At 40.5% G+C, this 19710-nt stretch overlaps 1 protein-coding gene across 5 annotated transcripts in view; it reads right to left on the reverse strand.

Moving 5' to 3' along the window:
* ryr3 (ryanodine receptor 3) overlaps positions 1 to 10712 on the reverse strand; it is a 98733-nt gene extending 88021 nt beyond the window's left edge. For 4 of the 5 annotated variants that reach the window (XM_017456156.3, XM_017456154.3, XM_017456153.3 and 1 more), the window contains exon 1: positions 10576 to 10712. In XM_017456156.3, coding sequence (XP_017311645.1) covers positions 10576 to 10623 — 48 coding nt within the window. In that variant the 5' untranslated portion in view covers positions 10624 to 10712. Of the gene's footprint in view, positions 1 to 1393; positions 1537 to 10575 lie in introns of those variants that run through there. The other variant, XM_017456155.3, reaches the window with a different exon arrangement.
* Positions 10713 to 19710: the final 8998 nt, after the last annotated feature.

A 19710-nucleotide genomic window follows, 5' to 3' on the forward strand; every position in this document is an offset into this window, starting at 1 on the left:
TCTCAGTGACTTCGGCTGTGGCACGGTTGTTGGTGCCAGACAGGCTGTTTTGAGTATTATAGAAAAATACTAATCTCGAGGGATTCTGGGGCACAGCAGACTCTGGAGTCTGCAGAGAATGGTGTGGAAAAACAAAAATCATCCAATGAGCGGCAGCTCTGTGGGCAGAAATGCCTTGTTGAGAAGAAAAGTCAAAGGAGGCAGGAAGAGGACAGGAAGGAAAGCTGCAGTTACTCAAATAATCGCTCTTTACAACCATGATGAGCAGAAAAGCAACCCAGAATGCGCAACACCCCGAACCTTGAGGCAAACGGGCTAAAACAGCAGAAGACTCCGATCAGCCAAGAGCAGGAATATAAGGCTTCAGTGGGTACAGGATTACCAAACCTGGGCACTTGACCTGCTGATTGGATGCATTGTGCTCCTACCACATGATTTACTGTTTGAATACTTGCATGACAAACAGCTGTACAGGTGTTCATATACCAAGAGATGCATGGGTCAAATATTAAGAGAAAAAAACATTCATACTCTTCGAAACATACATAAAGACCAATGTGTGAACTGTTTTTCCCACACTAATCACATTTGTGCATTGGACTGCAGCCATTCTCTGGCTAATTTTATGCCTGGTTAATCCAGTGATTATCACTACAGCATAGCAGGACCCGGTTTAAAAGCGCTAATAAATAGCTCTGCTGATCTTTGGGTGTTTGATCAAAAACCTCTGAACTCAAGAGACGCATGCCATGCGTAATGTACGGTCAATGATGCTGAAAACCTCAATTAGCTTATTCCTACTGTAGAGCACGGAGAATGAATTATGTTTACGCAGCTTTTCCGATCCCTTCGGGGAATGGGAAATTAAAAACCATCATTTATACATGCATCATTTTCCATACTCAGCAGAATATGAAATAAATCCCACAGAACTAATCCACAGTGAAACAAGTGGTTCACGGGATTTAAATAAAAGTAAGTGTGTGAAAAATTGTACACTTTTAAAGCATTTCTAAAAACCTTTGTTAGCCTTCATACTGTTATCTCTGCACTGATTTTTATATGGAAGTTTAATAGTGCCGAATGCCCTCAAGGCAAAATGGCAAGTTCAATTACATAAATTGAATGAAAACATAACACAAGAACAATACTTGAATTTTTCTGCCCAGCAGTTTGACACAAATTGAACACAAACAAACAAGCAAACAAACAAACAAACAAGCAAGCAAGCAAACAAACAAACAAACAAACAAACAAACAAACAAACAAACAAACAAACAAACAAACACAGCAATATCAGTGCTTGAATTAGTTTCCTCTACAATTCATTGTGTTTGTATATTTTGATTGAAACAAAATTCCAGCATTCAAAATTCAATGCACACATATTCACCTTCCTAAAATACGGTTCCAAAATATTCCGGTGTTAAAACGCCATCTTCATTATTCGTCAGGTAATACTTCAACACATTCTCTTTCAACCTCTCAAATTCAGGTCTTAAAATTCAAGTCTTCACATCCGGGTCTCACAGGAAGAGCAATGGATTGCGATACTATTGTAACATGTTACTCTGGGCCGCCCCCTAGTGGTGAGATTGTGCAGACACGCCACAAGAGAAGATGAACCTGGATTAAAAGTCGGTGTGACGTTGGCCGTTCGATATTCGCAGATATGCAAATCAAGGGACCGTCTCAAAAGTTACATACGACATTGGTATACATGATTCTAACTTCAATAGCATTTGAAGGTTAATGACTGACAGTCATAAAACCAACCGTACAGTGTTCATCTGGGTGTCAGCTATAACGCACACCTTTTATATTTTTGATTTTTAATTAAATTAACTGTCAAATCATATCTAAACACTGTGATGTTTTTATACCGTATGGACATATACCCAAAATATACCATAGTTTAAAGCTCAATAGCATTTGAAGAGAATGGCTAACAGTCACACAACCAACTGGAAAGTGTTCCTGTAGGCGTCAGGTACGACGCACACCTTTTAGATTTTTGATTAAAAAGGTATGCGTTATAGCTGACACCTAGATGAACACTTTATTGGTTTTATGACCAAATCATTCCCTTCAAATGCTACTGAAGTTAGAAACATGTATACCAGTATGTAACTTTAGAGACAGTCCCTTAATTTGCTTATCTGTGAATACCAAACGTCGAACGTCAAGCCAACTTTATATCAGTCCACTAGGTTCATCTTCTCTTGTGGCGTGTCTTCACAATCTCACCACTAGGGGGCGGCCCAGAGTAACATGTTACAATAGTATCGGCAATCCATTGCTCTTCCTGTGAGACCCGGATGTGAAGACTTGAATTTTAAGACCTGAATTTGTGAGGTTGAAAGAGAATGTGTTGAAGTATTACCTAACGAATAATGAAGATGGTGTTTTAACACCGGAATATTTTGGAACCGTATTTTAGGAAGGTGAATATGTGTGCATTGAATTTTGAATGCTGGAATTTTGTTTCAATCAAAATATACAAACACAATGAATTGCAGAGGAAACTAATTCAAGCACTGATCTGTGTTTTTTTTTTTTTTTTTTTTTTTTTTGGGGGGGGGGGGGGGGTGTTCAATTTGTGTCAAATTGCTGGGCAGAAAAATTCAAGTATTGTTCTCGCGTTATGTTTTCATTCAATTTATGTAATTGAACTTGCCATTTTGCCTTGAGGGCATTCGGCACTATTAAACTTCCATAGATTTTAGCCTTAGTGGAAATCCCCCGGCCAAATCACTCAATGTCTCCAGTTCTCTCTCTTCATAGTCTTGGGATTTGACCAAGCGTACACTCTTAGCAAATACACAAAAGTGCTCTATCTCATACACAAAAGTGTTCCTCAGTTTGTCCCTCGATAAATGGGGGAAGGTTCTATGTAGCTCCCGAAAATCAGTTGGTTTTCACTGTAGAAAAGAAAATCTAGAACCATTTAAACATCCAAATTGAATCCAGCCTTTTTTTTAAATTAAATTCATTCATGACAAACGCCTGCTAGCTCTTTAAAAACCAGGATCTATGGTTGGGAAAATAAAAAGATTAAAATACTAATATAGTGGAATTACTGTACCTCAAGACTCTCAGCTTAGTTACATACAACATGGCTATGTTTACGCAATATAATATAATGTTGTAATGTAATATTTATAATAATAAACACAGGACACTGCATGTCTTAGTAAAAGCAAATCTGTCATTATAAAACCATTGCTATAGTGGTCCACATCTAGAAAGGACCTCCAGCCCACTATCTTCTTGCTTAAATGGAACTTGTGCCAAGGAATCTGGTGAATCTGCGGCAAAGTGATCCAGGGGATGGCAGCAGAGCCATCTGCTAGAGAGCTGAGAGTCAGCATCACAGTCTATGTATAGGGTCATGGGGAGGGGTGTGTATAAGGTGCCAGAGAAGGGGGGAGGACCATCCTAAGGGTGACCCCAGCCTGCTGCCTTTAATTCCCTTAGATCCACAGCCATTGAGACTCTATGCCACTCCAAGCTATCATGCTGGTAGTCAGCCCTAGCTCTTGTCACATTCCCAGTGTCATGCCTGTGGGTTTAAAAAGCAGGTGTGACTGAGAGACCCTGGTCTCCTCAAGACACCCCCCCCCCCTCCCTCCCACCTCAGGGTATGTCTTTAAGGACATGAGCAGGTGCGCGCATGCCTCGAGAGGCCGTAACCTGAGAGCGTCTGATGTGTTGCTGTACCAAGCAAGCTCGCAAGTCACCACCCAGCCCCTGTCACTGACATGAACTTGAGAAAAGGTGAATATACTAAATCTGCCTCAAGCTTGCTATTTTCACATACACGGTATGCACATGCTCAAAACAGCAGAAGCTTAAACAGAAAAACTGAATTGGACAAATGGCGGTGTGTATTACTTCTGGGCATAACTTACAAGACCTCCCTGTAAGATATAAATGCTACATCTCAGAATGACCGTGCTCATAAATGTCAGGCAAGGTGATAAGAGGTGGTATCACATTAGAGGTTTTTAGCTTGCTTTGCCACATAACAGTATGACCTACAACTGTGAAGTGATCCTATCCGAGACGTGAAAATACTACCATTACCTGATCACATGTGGTTAAGCATATTCTTTGCGCTTAATATGTTTCCAACAAGAACCATATGTACGTCTAATTTCAGCCTTAAACTGCCTTTTTTGCTTCCTGATAATCTGGATTGACTGTGTCTTTTAAGGGTTGTCATTAAATGTACATGACTAGAGATCATTCCAGGAAAACAATGAATTGGTCTGATTTCCTACTCTGTAAATAACTCATATTTTCCACCATCCAGTGCACACCTCTGGTCAGGCTGCTGTGTCTGACAGATTAACGAGATAAATCACTGCCATCTCTGTTTACTGTAGTCTTCCCACATGTTGTGAATAAAAACACTCTGCCCTGGGTGGGGGGAAAGAAATCCAAAGACCAACAAAGTAATGCTATATACAGGAATCATATATTTGTTATTACATCGTTAGGTAGGTATATATGAGGGGTTAGTTGTATTTTTTAAGGGATTGCTCTCAATAAGTAATTTCAAGAGCTCTATTTAGGTTATTATTTAGAATTTTTTTCTTCTTCTTATGGTTATTTAATTGAGGATATCATTTAACACGATTAAAATATACTACGGCAATATCTCTTACCATATTAAATCAATAACGGTGCATTCCCATTACTGTAGCCAAACCGCACGCCATCACCCACCAGCTCATATCAGTCATCTTACTTAATTGCTGATAAGATCCTCCAAGCTCTTAAACCGAGACCATCCTTTCAGATTTGACATAAAGACGGAAATTATACAATGCATAAAATGCCATTACACTAATATGTTCAGTCATGCCGATGGGGAGATTTTAATCTCCACTCTGTGAATGACACAGCAAAAGCCATATTGTAAAAAAAAAAAAATTTTAATATAGACACAGCAGTCTTGAAACGGTGTAGAGAAAATAAGACCGCAGAGGTTCACCAGCCCAACAATATTACAAATTGGATTTTCCCAGGCTTACTTTCCATGCATATTGCTTTAAAACAGCCTCATGAAATAAGAAAAATGGCTCACAAGCACAGCTGAGCGACCTCTATCGACACTGATAAATGGACGTGCCAGACACAAGGCAGGGGAAGAATGGAAAAAAACTTGATTTTTTTTCTATTAGGAACAGTTTGTGTCGAACAGAGTGATCCAAATCTGCATGCGAGGAACAATGTTTGATACGGGAATACGACTGTACCTGTACTTTCATCTGAAGGTATTGAGCAAATAGATTCATAACTTACTATGTTACGCAATGTGCACAAAACTAAGTTCGGAAGTAAAATACGCTATATACCAGGTGTCCTGAAGTGCTTAGCTCCAGCTGTAACCAAACACACCTGGTTCAGTTAATCAAGATATTTAGAACGTTGAGATAGTGGTGCGGTGTGTAGCGACGTTGTCCCGGGTTTCGGATTCGATCCTGCGCTTGGGTTACTGTCTGTGTGGAGTTTCTCATGTCATCCTCATGTTTGCATGGGTTTCCTCCAGGTTCTCCAATTTTCTTCCCACCTCCCAAAAACAGGTCAGTAGGTGGACTGGCTATGCTAAATTGCTCCTGTGTGCGAACGTGTGCGTACATGGATTCTTCCCTCACACCCAGTGTTGCCAGGACAATCTCCGGACGAATGAAAGATACTGAGCAGCATGTCAATATTAGACCCAGGGTATGGATATAGAGCTATGAAATGACCATGAGATCATTTTGTTTTGTTTGTTTTTTTAATTTATTTAACTTCAGTTAGGGCTTTATCCTGGTCAGCATCCAGGAAACGCTGGGTGTGAGGAGGGAACACACCGTGGATAACATGCCAATCCATCACAGGGCTTCATGTGCACACATATTCATATGCTCATTCTTAAGTATGCGCAATTTAATCTAGCCAATCCACCTACCAGCATGTCTTTGGAGGTAGGAGGAAAATGGAGAACCCAGAGTAAACCCTCGCAGACATAGGAAAAAAATGCAAAATTTAACACCGACAGTAACCTGAGCTCAGGATCAAACCTGGAACCCTGGAGCTGTGAGGCAGCAACGCTACACACTACACCAATATGCCTCCTGACAACATTTTTATGAACTGTAAATCCATGTGCAGATTAGTACATCTGCAGTGGTGATAGTAACCAAGGTTTTGTATGTACACTCCACAGACTGGAATAATGAACTGTGAATGCAAATACAAGTTATGTTCTGAATTCGCTTTTTGACCGAAACGTCTCAATACAGTAATGGCTTCCGTATCTGAAGGTGCTGATATGATAGGTTCTCTGACTCGTTGAGGAAAAACATCAAACATGAAATGATATGGTAGTCATAATGTTCAAACGGTAGTCGGTAAACCTATAAAGCAAGACGTACAGGACGGTCTGAATGTGCGAGCGATGATTCTCCTGTATTTGTAGAGTAACAGTTTTACAGAATTGATTATTTATTTCAGATTCATAGACGTGTGGTTTCTGTATTGTGTTCAGGAATGATTGTTTATGACGGGAAACCGTAAGATATTAGATCTGTAGAAATGACATTGGCCACCCCCTTGTGTGGCCAGTTAATCTGTCAACACAGGCCCAGATCTGACCACACACAGTATCTAATATCTGGCACATTAATCCTTTGCAACATGAGAAAATAAACCGAACGAGCTTTATGGCTAAATAAAGCAGCACGCAATCAAATGCAGAAAATACCCTGCATTTTACAAGACCGAATGTAGCCCTGTTTTTTTTGTTGTTGTTTTTTTTTTTTCACGAAAGAGCTAAAATAATTGAATATCTCTGTGGAACATCCTGTAACAAGTTAATTGCTGAAAATACAGAACAGCTACATTTTCCAGCATCGATTAACAGCTCAAAAAGGTCCGTTGATGCATGCAAACGCCGATCTTAATCCAAAGGAAGGTACATATTAAACCTTGATTCCACAATAATGAATATGATGGATGGAAGAAGACATTTTGTCCTTCAGCACAGATGGTTCCAAAACCTTCAGGACCAAAACCCATGGCAGGGATCATGCCAAGGCGGTGACGTCAGACTCCGTTTTTAATCAATGCAAAAGACACTAAATTCAACACATACAGCTGGAAAAGGTCAGAAGCCCTGGGGAGCACTGAATCACGTGGTACAAAGACACACACTGCTCGCATAATGTAGGATTTCATCACTGGCCCTACGCCTTTACCTGGACATCTCTCCTAATCACAGCCACATTTCTCCATATCTCCACTCAGCAGCTTGTCTTTTTATCGTGTGTGAACGGAGAGACGCGGAGTGTCCACCACACACATACAAGCAGGAATAGCTCGAAAACGAATCTGTCATTCTGCTCGTCTCCTCTTCAGGTACACATCTGAGATACTCTAGCGAGAGCCATCAAGACAGTTTCGTGTCGCATCAAAAATACTCAGCACCAAAGTGTAAAAGTCATCTGAGAGAGCACATGTATAGTAGATTTAGAATAAACCTTCCTGGGGTGTGAAAAATGATCACCTTGGGCTACAAGGAGACTAGAGCAAAACAGAAAATAGAAGCAGTGTGGCTGGTTTATCATGCACTGTACCGCTATTAAGAGCCGCCCAGAAGAAGTGGAAAACCCTTCAAAGAATTATGGAGGCAAACTTTTTTCTCTCTCACTGGGCGCACTGTGTGTACGTATTTCCGTCAAGCTGAATGCAGTCAGAGTAAATTTATTTACAGAACATTCACTGATACAGAGATGCATTTCTAGGTTATGTGTAATTTTACTGTCCTATTCATAACTAATTTGTATTATTTATTACTATAACTAATACTGTGCATATATAATTTATTTCCAAGCTAAATAATTGAATACATATTCATGAGATCGCATTACGTATTCGTATTCTACATCCTATCAATAGGTGATTTGGAATTAATGGAACCGTGCACTGTCTGAAACAGAACTGTCCGGTATGCTGGATAAAAATCTATGGTGGATTCAAATTTTTCCCAAAGGAAACACTTTGGCTACTCCTATTTATTTATTTATTTATTTATTTATTTATTTGCGCTAGGAATTGGTTTAGTTTAAATGTTTAGTGGCCAGGCAAATTGAACTGAGCTAGCTGATGCAACGACCCGTGCGTGGGCTGATGCCAGAAAACTGTGGGTGTGCGTGTGTGTGGTGGAAAGGAGGCTAAATTTAAACCCCAGAGTCTTCTATTTGAATGTATAGGGCTACCAAAACAACATAAACTCCAAATAAGCCTAGTGCTTCTGTACTGGTAATGCCCAAAACTCTAAAGTTGAATAATGTTTCTACAGCTAAACTCTAAAGGTAAGATCAAGCAGAGGTGCTGAGAGGACCTGCCTGCACCAATTTGATCAAAGTATTTGTTTTTAATCATGCCCTCACAATTTATAAATAAATAAATAAATAAATATGCACATAGAAAAACTGATCTAAAAAACCTCTGACTCACAGAACCCAATGGTCAGTGCTACAATAACGTCCTATATAGCTCAAATTCGTGGCAAATAACAAATCAAGAGAATGTTTCTTGGCTTTGCACTCAATTGTACTCAAGAGGCATGTGATGTATTATACACTAATCCGAACGTTCAAACTGCTTATACCCTTCGAGTACTTCCATGTCGAGTGTATATACCCTTCACTGCCAACTTTCCCACCTTAACACCTTAACAGCATGGTGAAACCGTGCACACCTGCCTCATGCAGGATCTTCCGACAATCTGTCAGAATCCTTTAACGCAACATTGTGGATGATTCTACAGTCAATTAAGCTGATCAAACTCGATCAAATCAACTACAATGCACGTGCCGCGTATCCTAAACGCACGCCGGAAAATTTCTACAAGCAATAAATATTACGTCAAAAAAAAAAAAAAATCGGTTTCAAATCTTGATTTATCTCCCAAGTGTTTACGTGCACAAGGCAAATGTGCAACATCCGTAGCGCTGTACGTTATACACAGTATCAAATATCTTCACTGATATCCACTATACTCCTTTCAGAGAAATCCTCTGAGGAAAAATACGACCCAGCCCAGGTATTTCCCTCTCACGTGCACATGTGAGAAATCCCCCATTCAACCAAACAAACACAGAGTGCTTTTGACTATGACCTTGTTGTTGAGTGTCCACGATAATCACCGTTCGCTCGGGAATTCTATCGAGATTTTCAGCGCCATCAGATTGTTAGCATGCCACTGAAACATGGAATCTGTGTGTTGTGGGCTTGTACAGCAAGCAAGCATGCCAAACACTTACAGGGAATCTCATCCAGTTGTGGAAAATCAAATCACATATGAATGAATATGACATTTCTTCACTGCACAATAGTCTGGCATTACAAGAACACAGAACTACGACTTAACTCTACAGCAGCTGCCTTTTATAACTACACTACCATATACAGATGTATTGGCTGAGTGACACTAGCTGCGTTTACACGGACAACGATAATCCACTCTTAATCCGATCAAGACCATACTCTGATTAAGAAACTACCATGTGAACAAGAATTTTTACGTACGCTCTAATCGAATTAAGACAGGTGGAGGACTCCTGTTTTATTCGCATTATGGACGTGTATTACAGACATGTAAACACCTTAATCACATTATTATCTTAATCAGACTAAGGTCAATAATTAGATTACTGCTGTCCGTGTAAACGTAGTCACTGGTGTGATGTGATCACTACGGATATGAATCATATCTGAATACATATTAAAGCTTTTCTCTCTTTTTTTTTCTCTTTTTTTTTTTATGGCTACCAAACGACGAAGAGTCATTTGGTGAGTCTCGAGTCTAGCTCTCTGCTTCATATCATATCGATTACAGAGAGCCAATGTCATTAATGTAATGTCATTCATCTCAGTCGGACAACCGAAATAGAAAATGCCTTGAGTGAACTAGAACTTATCAAACACATATGCTTGGAACTAAACCCACAGCATGTGGAATCAATAGTCAATAGATTGGATGCGCTTTGGTCAGTGGATGCAGTGTGAACTGGGGTTCAATTGGGTTTACTCTACATGGCTAATTTCAGAACGGTAACGTGAGACCAAAGATAGGACGCGTTTCTTTCGCATTCAAACCCAAAGCGAGATGAACTGGAAAGAAAGAAAGATAAAAAAAAAAACTTTCCAACAAGCCTCAGAAGCAAGTCTTATTAAGTTTCTTGTGTGCATATAGCCTACAGACGCATCGTCCCACGTTCGCATTCACAACCTTTCCACAGCAGGTGCGTCACATGCGCGTAAAACTCGCACCCGAGTCCGCGTACTAATCCACCTTTAAACGCATTACCGGCGGAACGCGCGTGCACGTGCGTAAAACCAAGCGAATCAAGCCGATCGTCCTCGACCTCTCAAATCTGATGCCTTTTGTGCTGATCTGATTTTTCTTCTTCTTCTTTTTTATTTAAATAATAATAATAATAAAAAAAAAAACGCTGGCACGTTTTAAAAGGCGTTCGAACAGACCCAGGTGAAGCAGAACCGTGTTCCTGTACTTACAGTTCGCAAGAACTGGATTTCATCTTCCCCTTCTCCCCCTTCAGCCATGGCTGTAGTGGCAGAGCCTGGCGATGTAGACTGAGAGAAGCACCGCTGACTGCGCGATATGTGCGTACTGCTCCATTCACAGCCATATAGGGCAGAGCAGGCAGTGCCACCACAGACTGGCACTCACACTGACCACTGATGGCACACCGAAGCCCCAGCCATTCCCACACACTGCCACTCGCATAATCCAGCTCATTTACTAACAGGTTGGATACAGTTTCCAAAAAAAAAAAAAAAAAAAAAAGGTGTTTGACATTTAGCGCACAAGCCATAACTGTGAAGAACAGGAAGACTTGCATTACATGGATATAAAGCACAAAATGTCCAAGCGTTCCATTCGCTTCATGTTCCTTCATCCTGGTGGCCAGGATCTGACACTAAATCAAACATAATTAACCATGCTTTCCTGAGCTTACATGCTTGCATCTGACAATGCAGAGATTTATTTATTTATTACTATACAACACACACATCTAAATGGAGCCTGCATGGCCCTGAGATCTGCTGCATCTCCATTCTATGAGCAATAAGGCCATCTGGTGGGAAATCTTAGGCATTGTTTTCAACACAAGTCCCAATTTCACTCGACTTGTACTTGGGCAAATATGTATGGTGGTGCTTCATATGTCAGGAAAATCCTCTGAAACAACTGATCTTTATTTTGGGGGTTAATCGGAATCCCTTCATTGAGGACAAGTGTATAATGATTGCTTTTGTACATGAGTTTGAATGTGTTTGGTTAATTGTGAGCACAGTCACATGGCCCGTTATAAAAAGGTGTGAACACTTTATTATCGGTTGAATTTTGTGGGCTGCTAAATATATGTATATCACATTAAAAGTGGGGAAATCCTGACATGATTTATCTTGGTTTCATCACAAGAACCGGCAATTTTAACAGGAGTGTGTAGTGTGTGTATTTCTGAAAACTACAGGTTTTCCTGGACTGAAATATATTCTCCTTTTGCATGTCCATCCATCCATCCATCCATTTTCTGTACCGCGTATCCTACACAGGATCACGACGAGCCTGAAGCCCATCCCAGGGAACTTGGGGCACGAGGCAGGGGACGACCTGAATGGGGTGCAATCACACACATTCACACACTACGAACAATTTGGAAATGGCAAATCAGCCTACAATACATATCTGGGGACTGGAGTACCTGGAGGAGGTCCCTGAAGCACGGGGAAACCATACAAATTCCGCACACATAGACCAGAGACAGGAACCCCCCCCACCCCACCCCTGGAGGTACGAGGCAAGCATGCTAACCACTAAGCCACTGTGCCCGCCTCCTTCTGCATGCATTTTAACCAAAATGAACCAACGTTTTTTAAAGTCTGGAGCATTTCACCCAGAAAAAAAATGGAGAAATTTGCATTTAAGGATTCTATTCTACTTGCACTGAGAGATTCCTTGCCTAGCTCATGTGTAAATGTGATTATCACTTTGATTATCAGCATCATCCACATCATTGATCCTGAGGTAAAAGTCACTAGCGGCATTTAAACATGAGTCTCATCTTTGTCTCGTCAATCAACTGATCGCTGTGTCCTAACACTGGCGGTGAAATCAGTGAAATCACAGACTGAGTGTTCTGTTCTTGTTACTAATGTTTTCATGAGGTCACTTAAACATTTCATTCAAACATTTAAGTCAACGATGTCCACTATCATCTGTACAGAATGTCTAAGCACTCCTCTATTATATGATTACAAACTGCATTGGGGTTTTTTTTATGTTCATTTTGCTATTACATGTCGAAATCCCACAACAAGATCAAATCGTTTTGAAATAGTAAGGCTTTAGACACCTTTAGGCAGACTGACTATTCTTACCACTACATTGGTAAACTGAACTTTGCAGGTACACACCAAGGTAATGTTAGAAAGTAGTCAGATATATTTATGTTTTCCAAAATACAATTTTGGTCAAAACAAGACCCGTTTTCCAGAATTCCGCCATAAGGACGTTTGATGGAATTTTTCAGACCTCCACATATATACCTACCCATGAAAATATTGATCTCAACTCTTACATGCAGCAGTAGAGACTGTACGAGAAAAAAAGTTCTAAATAAATAGCATTTCTATTGGTTAACTAAAACTATGGTGCACCCCGCACCCTATTTCACATGTACAAACCGATCAGAAGAGTTGGACAAACAACCCCGCGATGTTCAAGACTACTCCCAGGAAGGCGTTAGTCCTTGTGAGAATAACGTCGTAATTGGTCATAGCATTAAGAAGGAGGGATTACTAACAGCAAAGAGTAACGGTCTTGGTAAGTCAGAAGAGGTGCTTACAGAACCACAGTGAATGAAAGACCCGTTGACTGTACGCAGGTTACAAAGCCGAGGTTGCCATGGGGAATCAACGGGGCAACAAGAATTGTGCTCTCCCTAACAACTGGGAGTTTCAGAGCGTCCAGCGACGGAGACAGGAGCTGAGCCGTATCTCCATATCTCTTCATAGTCCGTAAGAACATCCTACAGAGGAATGGAAAAAAAAAAGCTGTGCATAGTGAATACTTTGACGATGGAAAAGCCATGTTAGTGTATGGCTGACTATGCATCTGATACAGCCACTGAAATACTCTTACAAAGTTCATCAAAGATGGAAATGAGCTGGACTACTCTCACATTCTGGACTTTACACGTTTGTATAACGATTTATTATGCGGTGTATTTCTAATGTAATCTCCAACAGATCCCAAGGCACAGAAGGTCATTTATCCTGCGCTCTCGAAGCCACCAGACATTCTGAAATGGATGGAGACTGAAATAACAAGATGTCAGAATATAACAATGAAGTCTACATCGTGACTCGGACTACGGGAGAGTCTGGGGATTTACAAGATGATATCCAGCTAAGGAGCTTAACGATTAGTTCTACAAAGCTCGGCATTTTGGTAGGAGATGAGATAGTGAAAAACAACTGTTTGTCTCTTGGGTTTGGGTTCAACAAGACGTCGGAGGATGTCATGCAACAAGCCAACGTCATTACTTCTGACCACCTTAGAATGCATCGCTCAAGTGCGAACGCACTGAAAAGCATAGACAGTAAATCTATACCTCAGGCGCATGGCTCGGAGCACCATCAGACGACGGTCCACATGGAAAGGCTTGACGTTCTGGAAGAAGATCTGAAACAAAATATAGAGAGCGTTCTCAAGCTCTCCGCAAAGTACAGCAAGAATCCTAATCGAACCGGACGCCCTCAAATGGAGGAGATTAGTTTGGATGCAGCCTGGACACAGGAACTAGTTACTATAAACCACAAATGTATGAATATATTTATCTGCCAGAAGAACCCAGTGGATTTAACACACAGCAGATTTAACATCAAACCAGGAGCAGAGAACATATTTGCCCTGTCTGCCTTTACACACTTGTTCAGATCCTGCAGAACGAGCCGTGTGATGCCACTTGTTTCTCCTTGCTCCTTGGGACTAGCAGTGTTACAGCACAGCATCTCATTCCTGCCTAGAGGTGACAGAAAAGAGAGGAAAGGGATGTTCCGAACACAAAGTGACACTGCAGCAGTGGATCCTAGCACCGTGAGGACATCTGCGATCGTTAATGAGCAGAAGACTACATTACCAGTCATGTCCATCTCACTTGTTGAAGGTGGGCATATCCTTCTTTTACTTTCTAAAAAAACAAAAAAAACACCTAGACATACACATCATGTTGGTATCTTTCAATGAAAAGCCGTAAACCGTTATATTTAAACCAAGCACACGGAGGGGGAAAAAAGACTTTGTTAGAATGAATCCTTTTTATCTTTAGTCCATGCTCACCGAGCTGTACAGTACCCTGAATCGGAGCCTTGTGATGACTGTTATGACCGAGATTAGCACCAAAATCTTTAACATCGATTCAGGATTTCAAATCAAGGGCCCTGGAGCGCTCTGTGTCTGGACAAGCAAGTCTAAAAAAAATTTTTCATGTGATTAAAAAGATCAAAAATGCTCGGTGGTGCCGAACTCATGAGCTCAATAACTCAGATGGGTCTGAATCAGCACAGTGGTCAACCTGATCATTCAGAAGCATTTTATATACACATGGTTCTTAAAGGATTGTTGGAATTTACATTATAGATGCCATCATGTAAAGATGGAAAAGCATTATATCTTCTAAATGTTTTATTTGTGAGTCCTTGCAGTCTATGTAATATAGGATCTATGTATTTTAAAGTACAAAGTACCAACATTAACACTGTCAGTGTTAAGACATTAATATACTCGATGCTCTGTACAGTACAGCTGAAAGAGGCGTTGTAAATTCATTGAATTTTATAAAGAAAAGCTAAAGGTGAAATTACTAGTAGTCAGTAATGAATTAACTGGCTTGATTACGCTTCAAAAACTTCAATTGTTCATTCATAAATTAGTGCGCTGATAGTGGCTATGGATCCTCGAGTATTGACAAGAAAACATATTTAAAAGTAAATGGTACTATAGAATATAGAAAATGTTGGGGAAGTTAAAAAACTGATTTTTAGCTGTGTGGATGGATACCTGTAGCCATCCATCCATCCATCTTCTATACCGCTTTATCCTTTTCAGGGTCACGGGGAACCTGGAGTCTATCCCAGGGAGCATGGGGCACAAGGCAGGGTACACCCTGGACAGGGTGCCAATCCATCGCAGGGCACAATCACACACACACTCACACACCCATTCATACACTACGGACACTTTGGACACGCCAATCAGCCTACCATGCGTGTGTTTGGACTGGGAGAGGAAACCGGAGTACCCAGAGGAAACCCCCGCAGCACGGGGAGAACATGCAAACTCCACACACACAGGGCCACGATGGGAATCGGACGTGCTGACCACTAAGCCACCGTGCGCCCGGATCCCTGTAGCATGAAATAGAAATTAAGACTGGGAAAAGACCAGGTGTTTGTTTGTTTTTTACTAATCTCCCAGTATGGGTAAGACTGTGCCCATGATAGCCTGAGATAGCCTCTTGTTCTTGGCTGACCATAGTGGAACCTGTCATGGTCTTCTGCAATTGTAGCCCATCAGCCTCAAGGTTCAATGTTTTAGGCATTCTGAGATGCTTTTCTTCTCACCATGGTTGTGATAGTGATTATATGAGTTACTATATCCTTCCTGGCAGCTTGAACCAATTTGGACATTTTCCTGTGACCTCTTTTTATCATAAGATAAGCTACGCTGTAGGCAGTGGTAGCGCAGTGGTTAAGACGTTGGGCTATTGCTTGGAAGCGTTCAAGCCTCATGAGTTCAAGCCTCCACTGTTGGGCCCTTGAGCAAGGCCCTCAACTACTCCGATGTATAAATTAAACGCATCTAAGTTGCTCTGGATAAGGGTGTCTGCTAAATGTTTGGTTTTGTTGTTTTTTTCCCAAAAAAGCTGTTTCCACACACTGAAAGTGTCTCTCAATCAATTCATTTTGTGGGTTTTTGTGTGTTTTTTTTTTTTTTGGCACCATTCTGTGTAAACTCTAGAGACCGTTGTGTGTGAAATTCCCAGGAGATCAGCAGTTTCTGAAACACTCAACCCAGCCTTTCTGGTACCATTCTGGTATAAAATGCCATGATCAAAGTCACAGAGATCAGACTTTTTCTTCCTTCTGATGTTTGATGTGAACATTAACTGAAGCTTTTGCCCTGTATCTGAAGGACTTTTTGTATTGCGCTGCTGATTAGATAACAGCATGAATGTGCAGGGTATCCTAAAGTGGATGGTGAGTGTAATATATATATACATATACACTGTATATACTGTACACACGGTGAATTTGAATGGTCGATTGGTCAGAGGGTGTTGATTAATGTTCTATAACAGCACAGTGCTGACAGTAGTGCCAGCTGCAACGTTTACATGAATGCATTTGTTCTAATACATTTTTGTTTCTATGGTAACAATCTACATAGGGACTTGTGCAGTGGATGTTCCACATAAAATATTTTTTAAACGTGTGTAATCTTTGATATGCTGGAGTTTTCTGAGAACACTGTTTATATTAGGTGTTATGAAGTACGATATAACAGGAACTAACTTGTTGCACATGTTCCTCATTAAAGATAATAATAAACAAATAACATGTACGATATGCCTTCTTTTAAATTGCTGTGGTAAGAGAGGAATAAACTCCCCACTCCCGGAACATTTTATCCCGTATCTATCACACCCCCATCACAGATCAGTATGAGTATATAGTGTTGATATATTGTGCAGAGGCACTTGAGCAGCTGCAGGTTCGTTGTTTTGTAGTCATAGTCACACAGTAGCCTAGATGTTACCTGGACATGTACCAAGATGTGAATGGACATTGGCACTTTCATTTAGAGCAGAGGTTTCCCACGCTACCTCACCAGCACCTACGGTACAGGCAGCCACTAATGCTCCTTTCTCATCAGTCTTTCAGGAAATGAAATCTCTCAAGACACCACTGATCCCTAATGCGATTAGTACCAGACAGAGAGATTAGTGCGTGGATTGTGACACAGCAGGTACGCCTCCACGTGTCTGTGTTTGGCATTAAAATCTATTTGAAGTGTATGCGAGATAAACATAGTGCCCCATGTTTACTCATTCAACACTGAAACAGAGCTTTTTCCAGAGACGTTATCTAAAAAGAGTTGACGTCCTAGGGTTTAGATCAGCCTTTTCAAAAATGACAAAGCAATGTCATGTAGTGACACAGCGCTTGCATTTCCAAAAGCTGCCACAAGGAGATACGTAGTGGTGTCAGAAAACCAACAAAAATAAGTTCAAACGAGTCTTGATGCAAATCACGCCATATTGTGAACTTTCTCTACAGCAATAAAACTAAAAACACACCCAGTAATGTTTTTGCACAGGTGTGATCTTCTTTCTTTCTTTTTTATTTATTATTATTATTTATTTTTTACATTTGTATGAGTAATTATCTATATAGATGATGCACAACAGCAATTAGTGATGATGGTTTTTATTATTATTATTATTATTATTATTATTATTATTATTATTATTATTCATTTATTCGTTTTCAGTAACTGTTGCATCCTGGTCAGGATCTAGAGCTCATCCCAGGAACATGACACTCTTTATAGGACTACTTGCTATATGCCGTATTATAAATTAGGATTATGGTATCTAAAGCTGACAGGTAAAGCACATACAGTACCTCTTCATATCCAATGAGTGCCACCCTAGCGATTCCCATGATGATGGAACCAATCTGTCGTTCTCTACTGCCGTGAATGACTTATCTCTCTGAATTTATCCATCCTCCTGCTATAAATATTCTGACAGAAATTATAAAATTGTTTCTCACGAAAGATATAAAACCTATTAATATCATGCAATTTATCTACACAGGAGAGGACACTTGGTTATTGTATGAGGCTCAGCGCGTGTCCTGCTGCAAGTCTGTGGACTACACCCGAAGACACACACACAATGACTTCCTAATAATAATTTCTGCTAAGAAAGGCACCACCCGTGACGCATTTATCTCCCCCGACCCGGCAATAACTGTAAGAGAACATCACTGCTTGAAACAACATGACACAAAGTCAATACAGAAATACCTTGGCAACAAAACACATCAAACTTTTGCCATAAATTGTTTCAAAATGTTGTTTGTGCTGTATTTATGTGTCATTTAAAAATTTCCTCCCCCAGTCCAAACACATGCATGGTAGGCTGATTGGCGTGTCCAAAGTGTCCGTAGTGTATGAATGGGTGTGTGAGTGTGTATGTGATCGTGCCCTGCGATGGACTGGCACCCTGTCCAGGGTGTACCCCGCCTTGTGCCCCATGCTCCCTGGGATACGCTCCAGGTTTCCCCGTGACCCTGAAAAGGATAAAGCGGTATAGAAGATGGATGGATGGATGGATGTAATATGTTTGATGTCATTTCTATATAATGGAAAGGGAGCGTATATGGGACATATGGTAGTTTTTGAACTGTATTGAAAATATTCTTATACACTCTGACACTTTTTTGAAGGGTTATTTGTAATTAGAAGGTTTCATTTCAGTCTGCCATGATTCTGTAGTAAGGACTGAGTCATATTTACACTAGAGTTCCCACTGGATCAAACAGAGCACAATAAACGTTTCTCCTTGTCAATATAATGTAGTTATACTGTTCAACATTTAATGGTCTTATGACAGAAATAGCAGTGAAAATTTTTTAGGTCCTTTTGGTGATAACAAGAATGCCTTTTTAACAAACCAGTCATTTTAATGATCCTTGGGCAAATGGCTCCTGATGGTAAAAGTGTATGTTCAATACCCTGCATTGATTATTTACAGTGTCCTCCACTAATATTGGCACCCTTGGAAAATATGAGCAAAGAAGGCTGTGAAAAATTGTCTTTATTGTTTAACTTTTAAAAAAAATTCACATAAATACTTTGCTCTCATGGATATCAGACAATTGCAAAAAACAAAAACAAAAAAAACCAGGTTTATATTAAAAATATATATATCTTTATATATGTGTATATATAAAACATTCATTTCATATCTTAAGTATTGCATAAATGTGGTTGACATGGCTCAATAAATGTTCTACTTAATATTCCCAGTAAAGACTGTTGAGCAAACAATTAAAGGGTTAACAAGAGTTTTGGTCTTCCAAACTCCTATTATGCTTATAGTGTCCAGTATTTGTACTGTAGCAGTTCCTTTTCCGCCCATTATTTGGCTTGGCAGAAGAAAAATACAGCTAACCTCTGAGGCCACGGTGCATGGTGCACGGTGATGGGCAGTGGCGTGTGTGGCTTGGTGGTTAAGGCTCTGGGTGACTGATCGGAAGGTCGGGGGTTCAAGCACTTCCCAGCACTGCCAAGCTGCCACTGTTGGGCCCTAGAGCAAGGCTCTTAACCCTCTCTGCTCCAGGGGGTGCTGTATCATGGCTGACCCTGCGCTCTAACCCCAACCTCCTAACATGCTGGGGTATGTGAAGGAAAGAATTTCACTGTACATATGTATACGTGATTAATAAAGACGTATTATCATTATCATTAGTGACTAGAGCATGCTTTACTGCCTAGCCATGACCTGTGTGTGTTTGAGTGTGTCGAAGGGTGTATGCAAACAGTGTGTCACT

This window comes from Ictalurus punctatus, chromosome 25, assembly GCF_001660625.3.
Source record: "Ictalurus punctatus breed USDA103 chromosome 25, Coco_2.0, whole genome shotgun sequence".
Classification (NCBI taxonomy): domain Eukaryota; kingdom Metazoa; phylum Chordata; class Actinopteri; order Siluriformes; family Ictaluridae; genus Ictalurus; species Ictalurus punctatus.